At 37.2% G+C, this 22,472-nt stretch overlaps 1 protein-coding gene and 2 pseudogenes across 1 annotated transcript; all 3 read left to right on the top strand.

Moving 5' to 3' along the window:
- The first annotated feature begins 1,826 nt into the window (after nucleotides 1-1,826).
- On the top strand, nucleotides 1,827-4,475 carry LOC150024746 (uncharacterized; annotated as a pseudogene).
- Nucleotides 4,476-7,422: 2,947 nt separating this feature from the next.
- Nucleotides 7,423-9,817, top strand: LOC150024745 (uncharacterized; annotated as a pseudogene).
- LOC137817248 (uncharacterized) lies at nucleotides 9,752-10,593 on the top strand. Its single transcript, XM_090296748.1, has 2 exons — nucleotides 9,752-10,134; nucleotides 10,213-10,593. The coding sequence occupies exons 1-2, from the start codon at nucleotides 9,883-9,885 to the stop codon at nucleotides 10,591-10,593; spliced, it is 633 nt and encodes a 210-aa protein (XP_090152874.1). The 5' UTR covers nucleotides 9,752-9,882.
- Nucleotides 10,594-22,472: the final 11,879 nt, after the last annotated feature.

The raw sequence follows: 22,472 nt of genomic DNA, 5'->3' as shown, positions 1-22,472 counted from the left end.
AACTCTGCTTCCGCGACCGTCACTGCGCCTCCGCTTGCATAGCCTCCTCTGCAATAAAATTAAAAGTTTTAAAGTATGCTTCGGATGCGGTCGACGCATACTAGGACTATATATTAAATTTTTGTTTCCCGATTTTCTAACTTTTGAAAACCTAATTTTATTAATTCTTCAGTTTTCTCCTCTGCGTGCAGCTCTCTTCAGTTCCCTCCTCTGCGTGTAGCTCACTCTCGCGTGTGGCTTTGTGCCGCGTGTAGGTCTGCTTCCGCGTCCTGCTCTGCCTCCGCGACCGTCACTGTGTCTCCGCCTGATTAGCCTCCTCTGCGTGCAACTCTCTTCTAACTTTTGAAAACTTAATTTTACTAATTCTTCAGTTCCCTCCCTCGCATGCAGCTCTACCCGACGTTAAGCTCTGCCTCCGGGGCTGTCACTGCGCCTCCGTCTGCATAACCTCCTTCGCAATAAAATTAAAATTTTTAAAGTATGTGGCCGACACATACTGAGACTATATTTTAAATGTTTTTGTCCCTTGTTTTCCAACTTTTGAAAACTTAATTTTACTAATTCTTTACTTTACTTCTCTGCGTGTAGCTCTCTTCAGTTCCCTTCTCTGTGTGTTGCTCTCCCTCGCCTGCAGCTTTGCTTACGCGTCCAACTCTGCCTCCGCGGCTGTCACTGTGCCTCCGCCTGCTTAGCCTCCTCTGCGTGCAACTCTCTTCCAACTTTTAAAAATTTAAATTTACTAAATCTTCAGTTCCCTCCTCTGCGTGCAACTCTCTTCAGTTCTCTCCTTTGCGTGTAATTCTCCCCCGCGTGCAGGTCTACCACGCTTGCAACTCTGCCTTAGCATCCAGCTCTGCCTCTGCGGCCGTCACTGCCTCCGCCTACATTGCCTCCTCCTCATTAAAATTAAAAATTTTAAAGTATGCGTTGGATGTGGCCGACACATATTGGTACTATATATTAAATTTTTTTGTGTCCGATTTTCCAACTTTTGAAAACTTAATTTTACTAATTTTTCAGTTCCCTCCTCTGCGTGCAACCCTCCCCCGTGTCCAGCTCTCCGTCCGCGTCCAACTCTGCCTCCGCGGCCGTCACTGCGCCTCTGCCTTCTTAGCCTCCTCTACGTGCCGCTTTCTTCCAACTTTTGAAAACTTAATTTTACTAATTCTTCAGTTCCCTCCTCTGCGTGAAACTCTACCCCTCGTTCAGCTCTGCCTCCGCGACCGTCATTGCGCCTCTGCCTGCATAGCCTCCTTCTTAATAAAATTAAAATTTTTAAAGTATGCGTCGGATGTGGCCTAGAAAATTGGGCCAGAAAATTAGAAAAAGTGAGGTGCGGTGTGTAAATTAAATAAGGGTTGCAGAAAGTAAAAAATTTGGTAAGGATATTGGGCCAGAAAATAAGAAAAAGTGAGGTGGGGTGTGTAAATTAAATAAGGGCTGCAGAGAGTAAAAAAATTGGGCAACATTAAATGAAATTACAATTTATGAATTATGATGTTTATATGTATGCATTAAATGAAATTACGATGTATGTATTACGATGTATGAATGAGGACGTATGAATTATTGTTTTATATTTAGCTTGAACATTATTGTATCCTATTCTTCTAGTATTTATACTAAGTATATTCTTATACTAACACGATAATTAGTTACATAAATTAGTATAAATTAAATATTTAACATACTAAGTTTAAATAATAAAGTTCATATGTGAGATATGCAGTGCATTGGACACTGATATCCACATGATTCATGTATTAGATCGTGTGTAGGGTAAAAGTGTAGGATTAGGTGTTGATACTTCCTGATGAACGTGCAGAAAAATGGACCGAGATTGGATGTATGAAATGCTTGATTCTTTAAGAAGATTGAGACAACCCTTCATAAATGGCGTTCATCATTTTGTTTCTAAGGCAATGAATCAAGTTTCATACATACCAGATGGAGGGGTAAGGTGTCCGTGTGTGAAATGTTGCTGTGAGAAAATTCTCAAACCTTCTCATGTTAGGAGTCATCTCCTTCAACATGGATTTCAACCAAACTACAAGGTATGGATTTATCACAAGAAGTAAGGACAAATGAGATTAACTTAAACATTGCATCTACCATTTTTGATAACATTAGGCGTGATGATGACTTTGGGTCATTATCCAAAATGGTTAACAATGCATATATGCAAGAAAGTGACCTAAGAACTCGTTATGTCAATGTTATCGAGGATGTAGAAGAACAACCTAATGCTAAAGCACAAAAGTTTTATGATATGTTAGCATCTACTCATCAAGCCATTTATGATGGAGCAACTGAGTCTAAATTATCAATAGCCATAAGGCTTTTTGGCGCTAGAACCAATTGGCACACAAGTGAAAAATGTTTAGATTATTTCATTGAAATGTTACTTGATGTAGCTCCAATAGAGAATTGCATACCCAAGACTTATTATGAAGCAAAAAAGTTGTCTCTACTCTTGGCTTGAAGGCTATCAAGATTGATTGTTGTGAGGTTGGATGCATGTTGTATTACAAGGACGACTTCGAATTAAATGATTGCAAATTTTGTGGTCTTCCCAGGTACCTTCCTCCAAAGGGTCAGATCAAAACATACAAAAGAGTGCCGATAAAAAGAATGTTTTATTTGCCTATCATACCACCATTACAAAGACTATATACGTCAATGGAGTCAGCACGACAAATGTGATGGCATTATGAAAAATAACTAATGATGATGTTTTGCGACATCCATCTGATGGGAAAGCTTGGAAACACTTTGATAGTGTATATCTTGAATTTGTAGCTGAACCCCGTAATGTAAGGTTGTGTTGTGTTCGGATGGATTCACTCCTTATATCCAAGCTTCGACATCACCATATTCTTGTTGGCCGGTATTTGTCACTCCTTATGACCTACCTCCTGAAATGTGTATGACGAAGCCGTACATGTTTCTAAGTTGTCTTGTACCTGGTCCTACCAACCTAACAAAGAAAATAGATGTATACTTGCAACCATTAATTGATGACCTCCAAAAATTGTGGAGTGAGGGTGTTTTCATCAAAAGAAAATTTTGTCATGCGAGCTTGTTTGATGTGGACAATTAATGATTTTCCAGCATATGCAATGTTGTCTGGGTGGGGGACTAAAGGGAAATTAGCCTGTCCTTATTGTATGGAGGACACAAGAGCCTTCACTCTTAAGCATGGTGATAAAAGTTCTTGGTTTGATTGTCATTGACGGTTTTTGCCAACCAATCATCCTTTCAGGAGAAGTCAGAGGAGATTTCTTAAAAATCGAGTTGAAATAGATGGCCCACCTTATGCCTTAAACGGAAATGAATTATGGGAGATTCTTCGTGAGTTTCCAAAAGTGACAGATGGTCTATTTGAATCTTTGTCTGGGTATGGACAATATCATAATTGGAACAAAAGGGCAATATTTTGGAATTTGCCATATTGGAAGGAAAATTTGTTAAGGCACAACCTTGATGTTATGCACATAGAAAAAAACTTTTTTGATAATGTCTTCAACACTGTATTGGACGTTAAGAACAAAACAAAAGACAATCACAAGGCGAGAATGGATGTTGCTGAATTGTGTGTTCGTGGAGACTTGGAGTTGGTTCAATTACAAAATGGAAAGTTAGGAAAGCCAAAAGCCAACTACACATTCTCAAAGAAATATGCTAAGTCAATTTACAAAATGGATCACGGAGTTGAAGATGCCAGATGGTTATGCCTCCAACATTGCAAGGTGTGCAAACGAAGACAAGGGAAGTATGCATGGCATGAAAAGTCAGGACTGTTACGTTTTCATGGAGTGTTTACTCCCAATATGTTTTCGGTCATTGCCAGAGTTTGTGTGGAGTGCCCTTGCTGAATTAAGTCGATTCTTTAAAGATTTATGTTCTAATATATTGAGGATGAATGATCTTTTCAGAATGAAAGAAAACATACCAATCATCTTAAGTAAGTTAGAACGAATATTTCCACCAGCTTTCTTTGATTCAATGGAACACCTTCTCGTTCATCTTCCTATGCAAGCAATACTTGGTGGTTATGTTCAGTATCATTGGATGTATCCCTTTGAAAGGTAAACATTATGTTAATTATTTTAATGTTTAAGAACATGTGCAACTTATAATAATTACTACTTTGCTTTACGATGATAGGAGATGCAAAGAAATCGGTGGGTAATTTGGCACAAGTAGAAGGATCAATATGTGCATTCTACCTACATCGTGAGATAACATATTTTTGCTCTCATTATTTCAAATGTGTCAGCTTGTTAAATAGAAGTTTGAGAAATGATCCTCGAACATTTATAAATGAGGAAGACCCGCACACATTGTCGGTTTTGAATAAATGTGGACGCCCTAGTGGTTCTTGCCAGGACTATTGGTTAAGTGATAAACAACATCGTTCTGCCCATGTTCATGTCCTCGTCAATTGCGATGAGGTCAAACCATTTCTTGAGTAAGTTTAATTGTACATGATTTGAATTAAATTATTGTAGGTTGTGTAATTCGCTAATTAATTCTCATCAATATTTAAAGATTGTTCTTACAAGTGTACTCAATCAACGAGGAAGATGCTTCGACAGTCATACATGCTAATTTTCCCGAATGGTTCAAGAGCTACGTAAGTGTAACCTAAATCCAGATGTGCTTCTTATTAAATCACATTTTCATAAATAAATGTAATGTTTTCTTATCACTAAAATATAGGTTCACAATGAAAGGAATGTAATAAACCCAAACTTGAAGGGACTTTCTTGGGGACCTAATTCAAAGACAACATCATGGAACATCTACTTCGTTAATGGATATAAATTTCATACAAAGGCATGGGCTGATGGTAAGAAAACAACAAATAGTGGGTTGTATGTTAAAGGTGTCACTGACAGAGGAGAAGATGACTTTTATGGTACAATTCATCATATATATGAATTGGAGTATGTTGCTCTCAATAAGAAGATCCCACTTTTCTATTGTGAATGGTTTGATCCTACAATTAATGTTGGGACTAAATTTCATTTACAATATAATTTAGTTGAAATCAAGTTAAGTGGCAGATATGGACCCTATGATCCATTCATTCTTCCGCAGAAGGTCAAATAAGTTTATTATCTCACTTATCCAAACATATGTAAAAACCTTCGTGGGTGGTGTGTTCCAATTAAAACAAAACCTCGAAGATATGTGCAAGTTGACAACATCAACGATGAATTGCCGTATCAAGCTGAAGAGACGTCTAATGTGTTACCAGTTACAAGAATTGAAGATTTACAATGTTTAGCTGACACATCTAATGTTGAAGTAGTTGATGATGAATTGTCGTATCAAGCTGAAGAGACGTCTAATGTGTTACCAGTTACAAGAATTGAACATTTACAATGTTTAGCTGACACATCTAATGTCGAAGTAGTTGATGACGATGATAATATTGAAGCACGTAATGATGACGATGATGAAGATGTTGACCTCTTAAATGAAGATTATTCGGAACATGACATTCACAATGACGATTCAGATTTTGATAACAATGAAGACTAATGTATATTACTTGTAATCAATTATAAACAAAACATGTGATCATTACATATTTATACTAATATTATGAACGGATAATTTTTCAGGAAAAATGGTTTGGACTAGAGGGAGGGATGGTAGGATTGTTAGGCGTGGGCAGTCGAGACGTGGAGTTTCTACATCGATGCACGGTGAGCTAGCTATAGACCTGGGAAACATCCCTTATTCTGGTATTTTACCATCGTCTGATCCTGGTAGTCCACATATTTCATCCCATTCCTCGACACCATCTTCTAGCCCGTCTTCCTCCATCCCCTCGTCCTCTGGGCATGGAGAATTTCGGCATGCTTATCCACACCCCACTATATCACCTCATCACAAACATATTTCATCATCTTCACACCCTTTTAGTATTCCAGTACCACCAGGGCCATCATGCTTTGTTCTGACTTACCATCAGAGTGTCCCTACACCACTCCACCAGACTTGGAGTTTTCCACTCCAGCCTACCCGTGGTACATTTGTGCAGGCCACCCCTGGTACTTTTAACATTTTATATTTATATTTTAACTTTTAACTTTTTTTATATTTATATTTTAATTTTCTAACATTTTCATTTCATAATGATTTGCGTAGGAAAACTATCATGAGCGCTTGAAGGCCCTTCAAGCAAATAGTTCTCAGGACTCTAACACTGATGTCCACCAACTTGATCCTGCAACTAAGCTTCAAACATGGAAGGAAGCTGCCGGAGAAAAGAGTAGAGGTCGGGTGTATGGTACGAAAGACTTAGCTGCTAACTTCCGCAAAGGAGTTTCTTCTCTCAATCAAGCCTCCGCTTCCGGCACTTCACAATCTGGGCATGTGATTGAAAATGAAATGCTTCATGCTGAACTTAGTATGTGGAGTCAGAAGTATGCACACTTGGAGGATGAGCTGAAGGTTATAAAAGATAAACTTATCTTAATGGAACGTGACAAAATTGCTTCAAATAGCATAACACAATTTGATCATGAGTATGATCAGAGTAGGATGATCAACCTGTTCCTTAAAGTGTATCCTATATTGTAAGTTTAACTATTTGACATTTTTATTATATATATGTATTTTAATTATTTCATTTATTTATTTATATTTTTTTACAGGTTTATCACATCACTATGGGATTCATTTTGGTACTTTTAGTTAAATTTGTAAAGTACAATTTTAATTGTAATATTTATTTTAAATATTCATATCATTTTGAATATTTGAATTGATCAAAGATTTTGTTTAACTATTTGTACTTTGGATGTGTTTGTGGATTTGGATGTGTTTGTGTTTGTGGATTTGGATGTGTTTATGGATGTATTGTGAATGATAGTAATTTGTCTGAATGTGATTTGGTTGGTATTTATTCTTCACAGGTATTCTGGCTATTTACATGTAAATTGACTAGAAAACAAAATAAATTGTTTTTTTTTCTTCCCTTTATGCGTCGGTCACTAGCCCACGCTAGTTTTTTTTTTCAAAATTTGGGTCGGCTTTTGCGTGGGCCAAGCCCACGCAACATCTGATATATTTATATATATATTTTAAAACTTTCGTCGGCCAAGCCGACGCATAAGTGAAATTTAAATTATGCGTCGGTTTGGCCCACGCATAAGCCGCCGCATATGCGTCGCGTGTTGCGTCCGTTTTGGGTGGACTTGGCCCACGCAAGATGCGTCCATCTTTATGGCCCACGCTAGTTTCCATCTGCTTCCAAGTTTTTTTCGTCAGAAGTGGAGCGGACGATAATCCGACGCATAAGCGTCCGTTTTTTAACTTTTGCGTCCGTTTTTGGCCTACGCAAAATGGTTGTTTTCTTGTAGTGGTAGGAGAGTGGGTAGATTCAATTTGACAATGGCAGCTTAGATGGAGGAGAGCCATATTCGAGTGGAAATCCTTACAAGAAGAAGAAATGATAAAGCTTATCTCCAGATATGGGGAGGTGATGTCACTGGAGAATTCTCTGTGAAATCAACTTACAAATGCTTAGTACCTTGTGCCATAGGGGTTCAATCGAGCATTTTCTACCAGTTGTGGCAGGCTAAAGCATTTTCTAATGCTTTGGTAAGGATTTTGTTGGATAAAATACCAATAAGAACCAACTTAATCAAAAGAGGGGTGATAAAGGTTATCAAACTCTAGGGTTAACTCATAAACCCTTACGATTTTAAGAGTCAAGTGAAGGTTGGCGAGTCAACTCGGGAGCAAACTCGTTTTTGAGTAAACCCGAAGTTGACTCGGTCAAACTCGGCCAAACTCGCGAGTTTAGGGCCGAGTCACCGAGTTGCGTAAAATGGCCCAAAACTGTGCGTTTAGGTTAGATTTTTAGGGTTTTACTTACCTGGTTCACGATCTCATCCTCTTCACTGCCGTCATCGTCGTTCTTGTCGCGCCGCTCGTCTTCGTTCTCGTCGCGCCGCTAGTCATCGTTCTCGTTGCGCCGCTGAACGTCGCTCTGCACTGCATCGCGCCGCGTCACTCCTTGCACTGTCGCGATCCTCTTCCCATTGTGTTGTTCGTGAAGCAATTCGTAGGTAAGTCTTGTTGCTGCGGTGAGGACAAATTGGAGTAGGGTTTTTAAAATTAGGGTTGTTACTGCTCTGGACAGATTAGGTTTTTGTTTAATTAGGGTTTAAAATTAGGGTTTTTACTACAGATTGGCTAATTGATAGTAAGATGTCTGGAACTAGTTCAAATTCAACATTTTCGATGGCACCAAGAAGTAAGAATGCTGTAGGAAATAGAACAGATATTGGATGGAAGCATGGAACCGATGCATCAGGGAACGGAAAAAAAGTGAAATGTAATTACTGCTCAAAAATATTTAATGGAGGAATTTTCAGATTCAAACACCATCTTGCCGGAACAAGATATGACTCTGAACCTTGTGTATCAGTCCCAGAAGAAATCAAAGTTTAAATGTTGAAAGTTGTCTCAGAAGCTAAAGATGCCTCATTGAAGAAAAAAAGGTTGAATAGTTTTGGACAAACTGATGGTGAGGAGGAAGTTAGTGAAAGTATTTCTAGCAAGATGTTTAAAAGTAAATCTTCATCTTCTGATGGTGTTCAAGCTACTCTGAATAAAATGTACAAGAGAGGTGATAAATAAAAGGTTGATGCTCAAATTGCTGAATTTTTCTACACAAGTGCTATCCCATTCAATGTTATTAGAAATCCAGCTTTTGCAAAGATGTGTGACATGATTGGTAGATATGGTATTGGCTATAAACCTCCAACATATCATGATATTAGATAGAAGCTTCTAAAACAAGCCGTGGACAAAACTGATATAGAACTTGAAGAGTATAAGGATGAATGGAAGAGAACAGGTTGTACCATTATGTCTGATGGATGGACAAACAAAAAAAGACGTTCAATTTGTAATTTTTTGGTGAACAGTCCTAAAGGAATTGTGTTTCTATATTCATTAGATACCTCTGATATCTCAAAAACTGCAGAAAAAGTATTTAAAATGTTGGATGATGCGGTAGAATTTGTTGGTGAGAAAAATGTACTACAGGTAGTTACTGATAATGCTGCAAATTTCAAAGCTGGTGGAGAGCTGTTGATGCAAAAAAGGGAGCACTTATATTGGACTCCATGTGCTGCCCATTGTATTGATTTAATTTTTGAAGATTTTGAGAAGCAATTAAAGGTCCATGAAACTACTATCAAGAAGGGAAGAAGGATCACTACCTACATTTATGGTAGAGCAATGCTAATTACCATTTTGTAAAAGTTTACAAATGGAAGGGACTTGATAAGGCCTGGAATGACTAGATTTGCCACAACATACTTGAGTCTAGCTTGTTTGTATGAAATGAAAACATCATTGATGACCATGTTTAACTCTGAAGAATGGAAAACAAGCAAGTTTGGAACTTCTCAAGAAGGAAGAAAAGTTCAAAATGTGGTATTAGATAGTCGATTTTGGAAGAATGTAAGTATATGCTTAAAAGTTGTTGTCCCTCTTATCGTTGTCCTTCGATTGGTAGATTCAGATGTAACCGCAATGGGATTTATATATGAGGAGATGGATTGCGCCAAAGAGAAGATTAAAAGCAACTTTAATAATATCAAGAAAAGGTAACATTTCTAGGTTTCTTCCATTTTAAATTTAAATACTTATTTATTTGTGTAATTATTTCTAAGTTCTAACATAACATAATTGGTATGTAGTTATGAACCTGTTTGGAAAATCATTGATCAGAGGTAGAATAATCAGCTTCATAGGCCTTTGCATGCAGCTGCCTATTACCTAAACCCCCAATTACACTATCAACCAAACTTTAGAAATGATGATGCCGAGGTGAAGGAGGGGTTGTACATGTGCATGAGAAGATTGGTTAATGACGTTGCAAAAAGAACAAAAATCAATTTGCAACTTACTGATTTTCACCATGCAAGAGGAATATTTTCTTTGGAAGATGCAAAGATGGGTAGGAAAGGTATGTTACCTACAGATTGGTGGGAGATGTTTGAGGATAGAACTCCAGAACTAAAGAGGTTTGCTGTTCGAGTTTTGAGTTTAACTTGTAGTTCTTCAGGGTGTGAGCGTAATTGGAGCTCATTTGAAATGGTAATTAAAGTTCTTCAAGTTATTTAAGGTTTTTCTTGATTTGATTTATATATTGAAAGATTTCATATTTAATTATAGGTTCATACAAAAAGAAGAAATCGTTTGCACCAAAAGAAAATGAATGACTTAGTTTATGTAATGTATAACTCGAAGTTGAGAAACAAACAAATTAGAAGATCGGTTGCTCTTCCATTTGAAGACATTAATGAATGGATAACTGAAGAAGGAGATAATGTTGTTGAGGTTGAGCAAACTCAACTTGAAAATGATGGTGTGAATGTTGACTTAGCTGGAGGAACAAGTTTAAATGATTCAATTCTAGATGCAGCTGATTTTGATAATATAGTTTTTGATGATGATGTTGATGGTGATGAAGATGATGAACATGGTGATGATGAAGATGGAGATGATCATGAAGATCTTAGAGATGATTTCCTCCTTAGAGGATTAGATGAATGAGACTTTTGTGTTGTTTGATAACCTTGTTTTAAACTATAACATTTCCGTTGTTTTAGTTATTTTATTGGTGTATGAACTTGTTTATTTCAATATTATGGATTTGGTATCATGAATTATTATTATATTTTTTAATTTTTTATGTGAAGTAGACTCTTAAGAGTCTACGAGTCGGGTTTATGAGTCGAGTTTTCTGGACTCCCACGAGTCACAGTAGACTCTCGAGTTTGGTAACCTTGGAGGTGATGGTTAGTTCGCTGCCATGTGCTCCATGCCAAGCACTGGAAGAGGGTACTCAACACTTGTTCTTGAAATGTGGCGTAGCTCAACATATATGGACATTATGCTCCAAATGGATAGATATTCTGATCGTCTAATACAAGGACTTGAGGTGCCACTTTAAGAACTTTCACTTAGTATATTTGAGCTGTAAACAGAATTCGGTGTGAAAAGGCTTGTGGACGACTATAATAAAGAGTATTTGGAAATAAAGAAATAATGTTATCTTTTAAGTAAGAAATATCTTACGCGTAAGAAATCTTCCAAATGACATAACTTAGATCTCACTTTGGTTGAAACATAGGCTACGTTATTTCACATACTCTTTTTCGGATTGGATCCTTAATCCCAACCTATGCATCAAAAGCTATGTGTAAAGGGGGACGGGGATCTTTTTTGGTGGCTGTTTAGGCGTTATAGCTGTTGGACGAGTGTAGTAGCTGTTATCAGAAGAGAGCGATGGTGTCAATTTGTGAGGAACCTGAAGACGGGGCAGAAGTAGTGGGTTGAGCATTGGGTTTGAGAGGACTGATGTGCATTGCTGTCTTGGTTGGTGGTGTGTGTATATGTACAAGGTTTACCATTGCAATGCTGTGATGTTAGTTCTTAGAGGAAAGGTGTGGCAGAGGGCATAAGGGTGATCTATCCGAATGATGCAGCTGGTGATGCGTGGAGCTGTTATGTTATGATGCATATCTGCTTCTTATCTGAAGAATATGTGCTGTTATGAGTTGCTTTTCTCTGCCTATGGCAGATTAGCCCAGCTTCAAGCTCCTTTGATGGGTTCTGGAGTAAAACCACTTAGAAATTGTTGTATATCAAATTAACTCAACTAAAATAAATAAAAATATTTGAGAGAAGTTTCAAAACCTTATACTTAAAGAAAAAATGTGTTTGCTTGTCACCTTTAAGATATTTTCCCATTTTAGACAACTCATAAAGTTTAAAATTTAATATTTATTTCGAAAGACCAAGTTCAGTATTACTTTTATAATCAATTGTGCATATACAGTTAAGGAGCTTGGACAGGATTTTGGAAGTTGTTGGTGATGAAATACCAATCCAAGTAGCAAAGCAAAGTTGCTGCAACATTTGTAAAGGTTGCTGTGAGGATATAGGAGAAGTGTAGTGGGATTGAACTTACTCCATAAGCATATACCAGATGACTTGCAGATAAACAAAGGCTTTTCTTCACTTTCAAGTTTCAAATGCATGTATTTATGGCACCCTTTTGCAACCACCACACAACTATTAAGACGTGCAAGACCCCAACCTCAGAACAATGCCAGATGGATCAACTTACTGTTCATACTCTGAAAAATGTGAGAACTAGATTCCTTCAACTTCAGTTTTCCCCCCACTTTTTCTCATCTCCTTTCTCTTTCTGTCTCATGGGATCATATCATCATTTTAACTTTCTGCCTAGTTTTCCAATCTTCATCCTCACTACTTCTCTCTTTCATCTCTGGACTTTCTTCAACTCCTTCATTCCATCATAAAAAAATGTACTAACCCCTTACTTTTATGGTTAGTGCCGCCATCAAAGTTTAGCTTTAATTCACACTCTTTAAACAGTCTGATATGATACACTCTTTAATATTCTATTTCTAGCACACCCTTTTATTATTTGGATGAAATTCAAATTTTCACATACTATACTATTGCTCATATTCAAATTTTTCATGAAGTCTAACAAGATACACCTACACTCAGCAGACTGGGGTCAGATGGATAGATACAGGTTTTTTTAGTCTTAACTGGTGTTTATATCAAGTTTAAGGTAGAATTATTTTAGAACAGTTTAGATTTTAGGATTGATGGTTATTTGGATCATGTATATTTATATGGAAAGTTTATATGTGAGTTCAGATTTTGTTGGGTTACTATCTGTAATTTTTTTTTAGAAAGTTCGAACTATCTCTTAAATATTTTTATTTATTTATTTGTAATTGTTGATAAAAATAATTGATTCATAATAACCATATTTTTTAAAGTAAAATTAATATTTGATTCAATAATGGAGTGGAGAAAATTTCTCTCAAGACAAAAAAATTAAAGAAAAAATTCATACGGATATCAAACTATTGAGACTCTAACAAAATAATGCATGTCTTGAAAATAGAATATTAGATATGTTGAATCCAGTTTTAGATCCTCATACACTATATATACACTCCAACTTCTTTTATTTGGATTGTTAAGCTTCTAATTTCGTTGTCATGATCAGTGTTCAAAATTTTATATTTTAGTGTTTGACTATATATATATATATATATATATATATATTCTTATCATAAAGGTTTGGTTATTTATTTACAATAAACATATATAAAAGTAGTCCTTTTCATTGGACATCAAATTGAAATTTCATATGGTTTGGACTGAGTCATAAGGGTGCAAAAACAAGATGCCCATATCCAAAATCTGTAACCTTTTCCCAATATTAGTTTAAACTATGTTTCTGAACTTGTCTCTTTCCCTGTATTGGATAGAATCGCTTATTTATATATATATATATATATATATATATATATATATCATATTCGTTAATTTACTATTCAAGAGGAACTGATACAATGAACCTCGTATACCAAAACAAAGGATAAGGCTTGACATTTTCCACTTTCTTCAATTTTAAATAACAGTTTGGTAAGTTTCCAAGGCTTTTAAGGTTTTTAAAAAACTTGCAATTGTATTTAATAAGAATATTATCATTTTTAAAAACCAAATGGTTTAACAGTATTGAATTTTTTTACCTTTTCAAAGATTTTTTTCTACAGATTTTCCTTAAAAATTGCAAGAAATGAGTTTCTCACAAATTTTCATGTGAATTTTGTAAATACGAAATCTTCGTAAGAAAAAACGCTATCAAATATGAAATATTTGATGGTTTTAGTAATGTAAGTTTTAGAAGTTTGCATTTAAGTTTATTTGTTGGACTACAAGGTGTTACATATAGTCACTTACTTTTTTTAAAGATAAAAAAAGTAGTGAATTTGTTTCATATATCATAATAAAAATATAAATTTAGAGGAATGAAAGTGTTCCCGTCGGTTGAATAAAGCGTCTTCGTGCGTCTACAACAATCACGCGTCCAAGAATCCCTCCTCCTTACGTGCCTTTCCAATGACGGAATCACCTGAAAACAAAGAGACAAAGGGCGCCCTCGCGGTCATTTGCACTCTGACGCTCAAGTCAAACATCGGGCAATGAAACACCAAAAAAACTCTTAAACTCAAAGATCTCTGTGTGTGTTTTCGCATTAGAATTGCGTACCTTATTATGTTGGTTGTTACCATTTATATACTCTTTAGTGTTTCTTCTTCCTTCACTAATTGTGACTTAGGCTTACTGTAGGTGCGTCTTAGCATCTCTATCACCCACTCTTAGGGCCATTTATTGTGCAAGACCCCCTTAGTGGAGTGCAACCTCCGCGGGATGACCACTTGTGTGCCAACTCATGCACCCAATCTCTGGATCATCCACCATGGGAGTGCCCTATCTTATTCACGTGCCATGCTTGCAGATCACCCCTGGGACGTGACTCTTACCAGTCGTCTCTTTCCCAGGGGCTCTTTGATTGTGGCACACCCTACCGCCTCGTCCACACCCCCATGCTCGGACCCTCTGTGACCTTGACCTCTCCCTTACTAAGCGCTGGATTGTGGCTTGCAAACCACCTTTTTTGGCTCATCTTTATTGTTTGGGTTACCGAGGTCCGAGGCCTCCATGCCCCGCGCCTTGATGCCGCCCCCTCCTCGGCTACCCTCACCAGCGAGCTCCCCGAGACTCTGGCCCATCCTCCCAGCCTCCCAGTGGACCCAGCCTTCGGGGCCACACCATGACTTTGGTCAACGCCCAAGTCCGAGGAATAGTCGGTACAGAAAGTCAATAAAAAGATTTTCAAAATATAAAATCAAAATTAGAGAGAGAGGAGGGAGAGAGAGAGATTACTTTCTTCTTCTCTAATTTCTCATACGGTTATAACTATCACAAAATGTTTAAATTTTTTCAAAAATGGGGGAGAGTTTTTGAGGTGTTCATATTAAGGAGATTGAATGCATGGGAGAAGCGTTTTGGATTTGTAAGGTTCATTGATGTACGAAACGCTCATCGTCTGGCAAAGGAGATGGACGAGCTAAGAATAGGAAGCCTTGTCCTACATGTTAATATACCCATGTATAGGAGAGTGGAACATCAAGGTGAAGGAAGGGAAGAGTATGTGTCAAGAAACCGAGTTCTTCATCTGAAAGCTCAAGGAAAGAAGAAGGTATGTAGGGAAAAAAGAACAAAGGAAGTCCTAACTTCAAGCTGCCAAATCGGTAGAATAGAGAAAACCCTATTTTCAAGGCACTAAGGGCAGGAAGGCGAAAAACTCTTTACAAGATAACTGGTCAGGACCATCAATACAAGTGAAAGTCGGAGCTCGGCACTGGGTAGAAAATAACTGCATTGGGTTCCTCCATCAAGTAGTTTTGTGGGAGGACTTTCAAGAAGAGCTGTTTTCAAGGGGACTCTCAGGGAATAAAGGAAAATACAGGGTGATGATTGTGTTCTTCTTACCTCGAAAATGAAGATGGTAGAAAAATGGTGGAGGAAAATAGAGAAGGATAGGAGAACTTGTTTCATGACATTGTTGAATGGTCTTACTCGATTATTCCTGGGGGTTGCCTCTCTCTCTCTGGAACAAAGAAACATTTAGAAATGTGGTAGCAACACAAGCTACAGAGGTTGTTGACATTGATGAAGCTACACTGACCTTGGAAAATGTTGAATTTTCCATATTCAAATCTAGGATATCAACAAAAGAATCAAAATTAATGGAAGCCTGCATTCAATGGTTGTGAGAGGATGATGCACACCAAGCCAACAAGGAGATGACCAAGGATGCACACTATGAGAAGTCATCTCAACAATCAAGTGAAGATGATGGAAGAGGGCCAAGCACAACTTCACAAGAAAGACAAAAGCCAAGACATGAGCATCCAAAGCCAAACCAAGAGCGTCTAGGGCTAAGGGAGGAGCGTCTAGGCCAAAGGGGAGGAGCGTCTAGCTCAAGGTGGAGAGCGTCTAGGACCAAATTGCTAAGCCCATGGCCAAGCGAATCCATGCAGATTTGTTTATGCTACATGAAGGCCCATTAGGGGTAGCTTAATATTAGTTGTGGTGTAAATAGCATAAACTTGATTCCATGAGACTTGACCTAGATTTGCTAAAGATTTGGTCACTTTCTAGAAGGATTCTCCACATGGCCATGTGCTTCATGTGATGTAAATTTGCATTTCATTTTGATTAGCATTAGGGTTGCATTATGGTCCTCTTTAGCCTATAAAAAGAGGAGCCCACACCTTGTATTTTAAAGTTTATTGTGAGTAAAGTTATGCTGCCATTTTGTGCCAAGCTTTGCTTCTCCCTAGAATTCTAGGATCTAAACTTCACTTCCTTCACATCTCCTTGGGCTAGCCGAACCTCCCTATAACCATACCTATCATGCACCTTCAAGATCAACACCACTCTTAGGAGGATCTTGCACACATACCTTCATAGCTTCCGCACCACTTTCTTACATGATTCAAGAAGACCTTCATGAAATACCATCATTTGGTATCATGAGCTTGGGTTCTTCAAGATGAGTTGCTTTTGGTCTTTTCATTTCTAGTTCTTCTTTTATTTCATGTTGTTTATCTTTTCCATAATTGTCTTGCTATTTTTTGCATTTTAATTTTGTTTTGGTGTGCTTTGTGGAAGATCCAACCGAAGCACTTTTGTTCAATTGATCTTGAACAAGTTCTTGTGCAATTTGTGATAGGATTCCATACACCTTTGAGTTGCTATTTTTCTTTTAGGAATTTGAGTCTTTATTGCTTTCTTATTTGGTTCATATTATGCTTTTGAGTCTTTAATTTCTGAATCCATATATGTTTTGTCAAGTCATGTTCATCCACAATGTCAACAATTCTTAGTAGTCCTTTATTTGGCTTGATTGTTTCTTGATTTTGGGTATCTTTAATTGCTTTGAATCTGCTGTTCTTTGATCTTTTGGTGCCTTTTTAATTTTAGTTTGAGTTCATATTGTGTTTATATCCTACACAATTCTTTTTCACAAATTTCCATTGTGTTTAAATTTTGGTATCTTGTTGTTTTTGTTTCCAGTTTCCAGAATCCCCTGTTTCAAATTTTCTGTGCTGGCTGTTTTGTTCCAGAAAAATATTTTCACTCATAGGAAAATTTGATTCTCTGGAATATGCAAGTTTGAAGTGTTATAGAAAGGACAAAAAAAGAATTAGTCCAAAAGAATCAACAGAAAAAAAAATGATAAATCTTTTAAAATCAGTGTGCAAATCTGAGGCGCTACAGCTGGCGTAACTGAACACCAAAATTGCAAAATTTATTAAAACAAATTGGTGCATGCGTTTTGAGTGATTCCAAAGCCAGATTTTAGCTAAGATCTTGAATATCTTGCATATCAAATTTCAGAATCATATATTAAAAATACAGCTCAGCATAAATTGGGGAAAAACACGTTTCTGGCCCACAACATTTTCCAATGGTGCTGTTTGTTTTTATTTGGTCATCTAATTCTAGTGCTATTCTTAGGATTCTTTTGTGTGCCTACCTTTATTTTGGTACCTTTTATTTGCTTGCTTAATATTTCTTGGACCTCTTTCTAGTTGTCGTAATCTAACTCCTTTTGGTGGTACTATTTTATTCAATTAAAATTGTTTCTTGCTTTTGTTCTTTGACCTCTAATTTGGTGCTGGAATTTATTTCTCCTTTGGTGCTTAATTGAATGGAAACTTGACTTGGGTAAGGTCTAGTCTTTTGATAGGTGCTGGAATTGGAGAATTAAAACCTTCATTCTAAGAGGAAACAAAGCCAAGGCCGAAACAAGCATTCTTGAAAAACACTACAAACACTTGGAGGATCAACAAGCAAAGACAACAAGGAAGTGCACTTAGCAAAAAGAGGATCAACAAAGGGAGTTTTTCTTAATTTCCTTACAACTTAATTTGTGTTAATTACCTCTTAATTATGTTTTAGATGGTGAGTGTGTCTCCAAGGGCTCAAAGTGTCCAAGAAGCCTCACCTAGGGCCGACTAGTATAGAATTCTTAATTAGCAATTGTTAATTGTTTGTAATTGCCTTTTCTTTTGCTTAGTAGTGACGCTTTGCATGCTTATTTTGTGTTAAACCGACTAGCTTTGTTAAATTAGTTAGCATACATTGTTTTCTTGCATTGAAAAAAAAAAGTTTTGATTTCTCAACTTAATTGTGTTCTAAGTAGTTTACTAAGAGGAAGTTTTGTGTGGAGACATTGAGGGATAGTTTTTGGCTAAGGCAAAGGCTTGGTACTTAAGTAGTCCTTTGTGACTCACCTCCCTTACCTAGAAAACTACCTTCTTTTACTTTCCTAAATTTCCTCAAGGTAAAACACTTATATACACAAAAACTTTAGCCATGTCTTCTACTCCTCACTCTCCAAAGTCTATTGAAAGTGAAGTCAAATCTATAAAATCTCTTTTAAAAGAAGTTTCACAAGCTGTACAAATGATTTCCTTTAGACAATTGGAGAATGAGAATAAAATCAATGAATTGGCTAAAGCCCAAGAGGAGAAATCCCAAAAATCACAAAAATAAAAAAAAACTCATACTCATGCATCTAGGAGTAATGAGTCTCTAGGGGAGGGAAGCCTTAGAATTAATGACTACTACCAACCACCCCCTAGAAGGAATAGGCAAAGGGAGCAAGAGGTGCCAAGGGAAACTAGAGTAGACCTACCTCATTTTCATGGAAAGGAAAATGTAGAAATCTATCTAGATTGGGAGATGAAGGTAGAACAACTCTTTGCTTGCCATAGGGTAAGTGAGGAACGTAAAGTACCCTTAGCCGCCCTTAGCTTCCAAGGGAACGCCATGTATGTTGAAGCTGGAGGAAGCTTCTTCCCTACCAAGGCTTGATGTGTGTTTGATGAAGAAAATGGCTTGAGTGCTTTGAAGATTGTAATAGGTTTTTAGATTCATTTGCAATTAGGCTTGTAAGTGTGTATGATTGCCTTTTGCTGTGTAACCTATCCTAGATGCCTAACCAAGTCTAGATCAAGCACATGATGTGATCAAATAGGTTTTGAAAAGCTTTTGAAATGTTTTTAACAGTTTTAAAACAGTACACAAATAAATCTGTTTTATGGAGAAAGAATCTGTTTATTTCTTCTCTGTTAAAAAGGCTTTCGTTTAATGGTTTTGAAAAGCTTTTTAAAATGGTTTTAACAGTTTTAAAACAGTACACAAATAAATCTGTTTTATAGAGAAAGAATCTGTTTATTTCTTCTCTGTTAAAAGGCTTTTCTAAATTTCTGTTAAGGCACCAAGGGAAAGCTCAGTTCGTTATTTCAGTTAAGCTGAGCTGGCCTGTGTGTGATACTTCAATCTGTTTTACTGTGAAAGAACAGGTTTATTCCTTGGTGAGTTGAAAGGTTTTTCACAAGTTAGTTAGGGCTCCAAAGGTACCACTCAGACAGTTATTTCTGTTAAGCTGAGTTGGCAGATTTCACAAAATAAATCTGTTATGTTCAAAACTGAATCTGTTGTTTTCTTAACTGCTTTTCAACTGTTTTTTGAAAAGAAGTTAGAAACTGTTTTCTATATAAAGAAAAGTCTCTCTCACATGAAAAAGGGCTGAGGAATTACGCTTTTAACAGAGATTAAACAATTTCCATGTGAGAAGAAGGATTGAAAAGAGTTTGTGAAAGGTTTCCAAAGAGATTTTCAAGTGTGCTTGTTCTAGGAAACCTTGAATCTTGGTGAAGGTGCTGGTGCAGTTTCTGCAGCAAATTGAACTACTGGTTTTGAGTTCTTGCATCTTCTTTTCAGGTGTAATCTTTCCTTTATTCTGTTTTGTAAAGGTGTAAGTGTTAGTCACTCCTTGATAGGGTTTCTTGGAGTGCAAGGTGTGCTGAAATAGGGTTTTTCAGCATTGTATGTGGTGTTCTTGTAGGGTTCAAGAACTGCTGGTTTTGTAAGTAATTGGCACTGTTTTTTAGTGAATTCCACCTTGGGGTAAGGTGAGACTGGATGTAGCTCTATATGAGTGAACCAGTATAAAAACGTGTGTATCTTGCATTCTCATCCCTGCACTCTCTTCTGTCTTTGCTTAATCCTGTCAAGAACTAAATCTGTTCTTTTTAAATTGAATTTGTTAATTCTGGGTTAAGTGAAAATTGTTCTTCCTGTTTTGTTAAAGGTTTCTGATCATAAACAAGGTTGCTGCATATAATGGCTTAAGTGAATTGTGAACAAACTGACCATTCATTAAAACCTGTGAAAGGAACATTTTTCTTGAGATCTTGTGTTGTGTAATTTTGGTTGATCTCTAAGCATAGCTATATCCTTTATCCTCACAATAATAAGCTGATCTGGTTCTGTTCTGATTCTCTGTTGATCACAATTTTACAGTGAACAAAATTCAGATTGTGCCAATACTGCTCTGAAAAATCAATCTGTTTCGTGTAAAATCAATCTGTTCTTTTTGCCTCTGGAATACTGAAAAATTGTGTGTTCTTGCGAAAATTTTATAAGCTCAATTCACCCCTCCCCTCTTGAACTTAGACACTAATAGACCCAACAATGTATTGGTGGACCTCTCTCGAAAGAGAAAGGCGTCTTCATAGGGAACCTCCCATTACATATTGGAATGACCTTAGGGGAGCCCTAAGACGCCGACACATACCTTCCTACTACCATAGGGAGTTGATGGACAAGCTCCAAAGACTCGAACAAAAAAACATGAGTGTGGAAGAGTATAGACAAAAAATGGAGCTCTACATGATGAGAGCCTCCATTAGAGAAGAGGAGGATACCACAATAGCTAGGTTCCTTAGTGGCCTATCACTTGAGATAAGAGATAGAGTGGAGCTCTTACCTTACCAAGACTTGAATGATTTGGTTCAACTTTGCATTAAAGTTGAGCAACAAATTTTACGCAAAACATCAAGTCAAAAGGTGAGCCCTTACTCTAACTTTTATCCCAAGAAAGAGTTTAGAAGGGAGGGTAGTACATCAAAAGAAAAACCAAAAGAACCTACCAAACCTTTTACCAGAGAAACCTCCACCCCACCCATCCGAGCTAGAGATGTCAAGTGTTTCAAGTGCTATGGTAGAGGGCATGTGCAAGCACAATGTCCAAACCAAAGGACTTTGTTTCTTAAGGGTGTAGACGAGTACACTAGTGGCGAGGATGAGCCTAGTGAGAGAGAGGAGGGGGGAGAGGATGAGAGGGTAGCTCCACTAAAGGGAGAATTGCTTATGATTAGGAGAACCCTCAACAATCACCCTAGCACATCCATTGAAACACAAAGAGAGAACATATTTCATACAAGATGCAATGTTTTAGAAAACATATGCACTCTCATTGTGGATAGTGGATCTAGTTGCAATTGTTGTAGTGCTAGGATGGTGGAGAAGTTTAAGTTACAAGTAGTTCCTCACCCAAAACCTTATAAACTTCAATGGCTTAATGAAAATGGGGAACTACATGTAGACAAGCAAGTGGAAATCAAGTTTTCCATAGGGAACTACAAAGATAAGGTTTTATGTGATGTAGTACCTATGGAAGCTTGTCATATTTTATTAGGGAGACCATGGCAATTTGATAAGAAAACCTTGCATGATGGTCTCACTAACGAAATTTCCTTCACCCACAAGTATAAAAAGTTTGTACTTAGTCCTTTACCACATTCTCAAGTGGTAAAAGACCAAATACAAATGAAGCAAAAGAGGGATGAGGAAAACAAAAAAAAAAGAGCGCTAGAAAAAGAGAAAATCCTTAGGGATAGGAAGGCGTGGAAGAAGAGTGTTCCTTCCCACAAGGTTAGTCAACAAGAAAAGCCTCTTGAAAACGTTTTTGAAAATTTGCTTCTTGTTGAACAACCAAGCCTTATCTTTTGTAAAGGAGCACTTACATGCACTGCCACAAGTAGTGAACTTATGAATTTACCTCCTCAAATAGAAAACCTTTTAAGTGAATTTGAAGATCTATTCTCCCATGAGGGGCCCATTGGGCTTCCTCCTCTTAGGGGGATAGAACATCAAATTGACTTCATTCCGGGGGCAAGCCTACCAAATAGGCCTGCTTATAGAACCAACCTCGAGGAAACAAAGGAGATAGAATCACAAGTTCAAGACTTGTTGGAGAAGGGTTGGGTTCAAAAGAGCCTAAGCCCTTGTGCTGTACCTGTCTTATTGGTGCCCAAAAAGGATGGAAAATGGCGCATGTGTTGTGATTGTCGAGCAATCAACAACATCACCATGAAGTATAGGCATTCAATCCCAAGGCTTGACAATATGCTTGATGAATTGCATGGGTCAACTCTATTCTCCAAAATTGACCTTAAAAGTGGATATCACCAAATTCGAATCAAGGAGGGTGATGAGTGGAAAACCGCTTTTAAGACCAAATTTGGATTATATGAGTGGTTGGTGATGCCCTTTGGGCTTACTAATGCCCCAAGTACATTCATGAGGCTTATGAATCACACCTTGAGGGATTGTATAGGTAAATATATAGTAGTTTATTTTGATGATATCTTAGTATATAGTAAAACCCT

Source organism: Phaseolus vulgaris, chromosome 10 (genome assembly GCF_051622355.1).
Source record: "Phaseolus vulgaris cultivar YP4 chromosome 10, ASM5162235v1, whole genome shotgun sequence".
Classification (NCBI taxonomy): domain Eukaryota; kingdom Viridiplantae; phylum Streptophyta; class Magnoliopsida; order Fabales; family Fabaceae; genus Phaseolus; species Phaseolus vulgaris.
The sequence above is the reverse complement of the archived record's forward strand: the minus strand, read 5'-3'. Positions and strand labels throughout refer to the sequence as shown.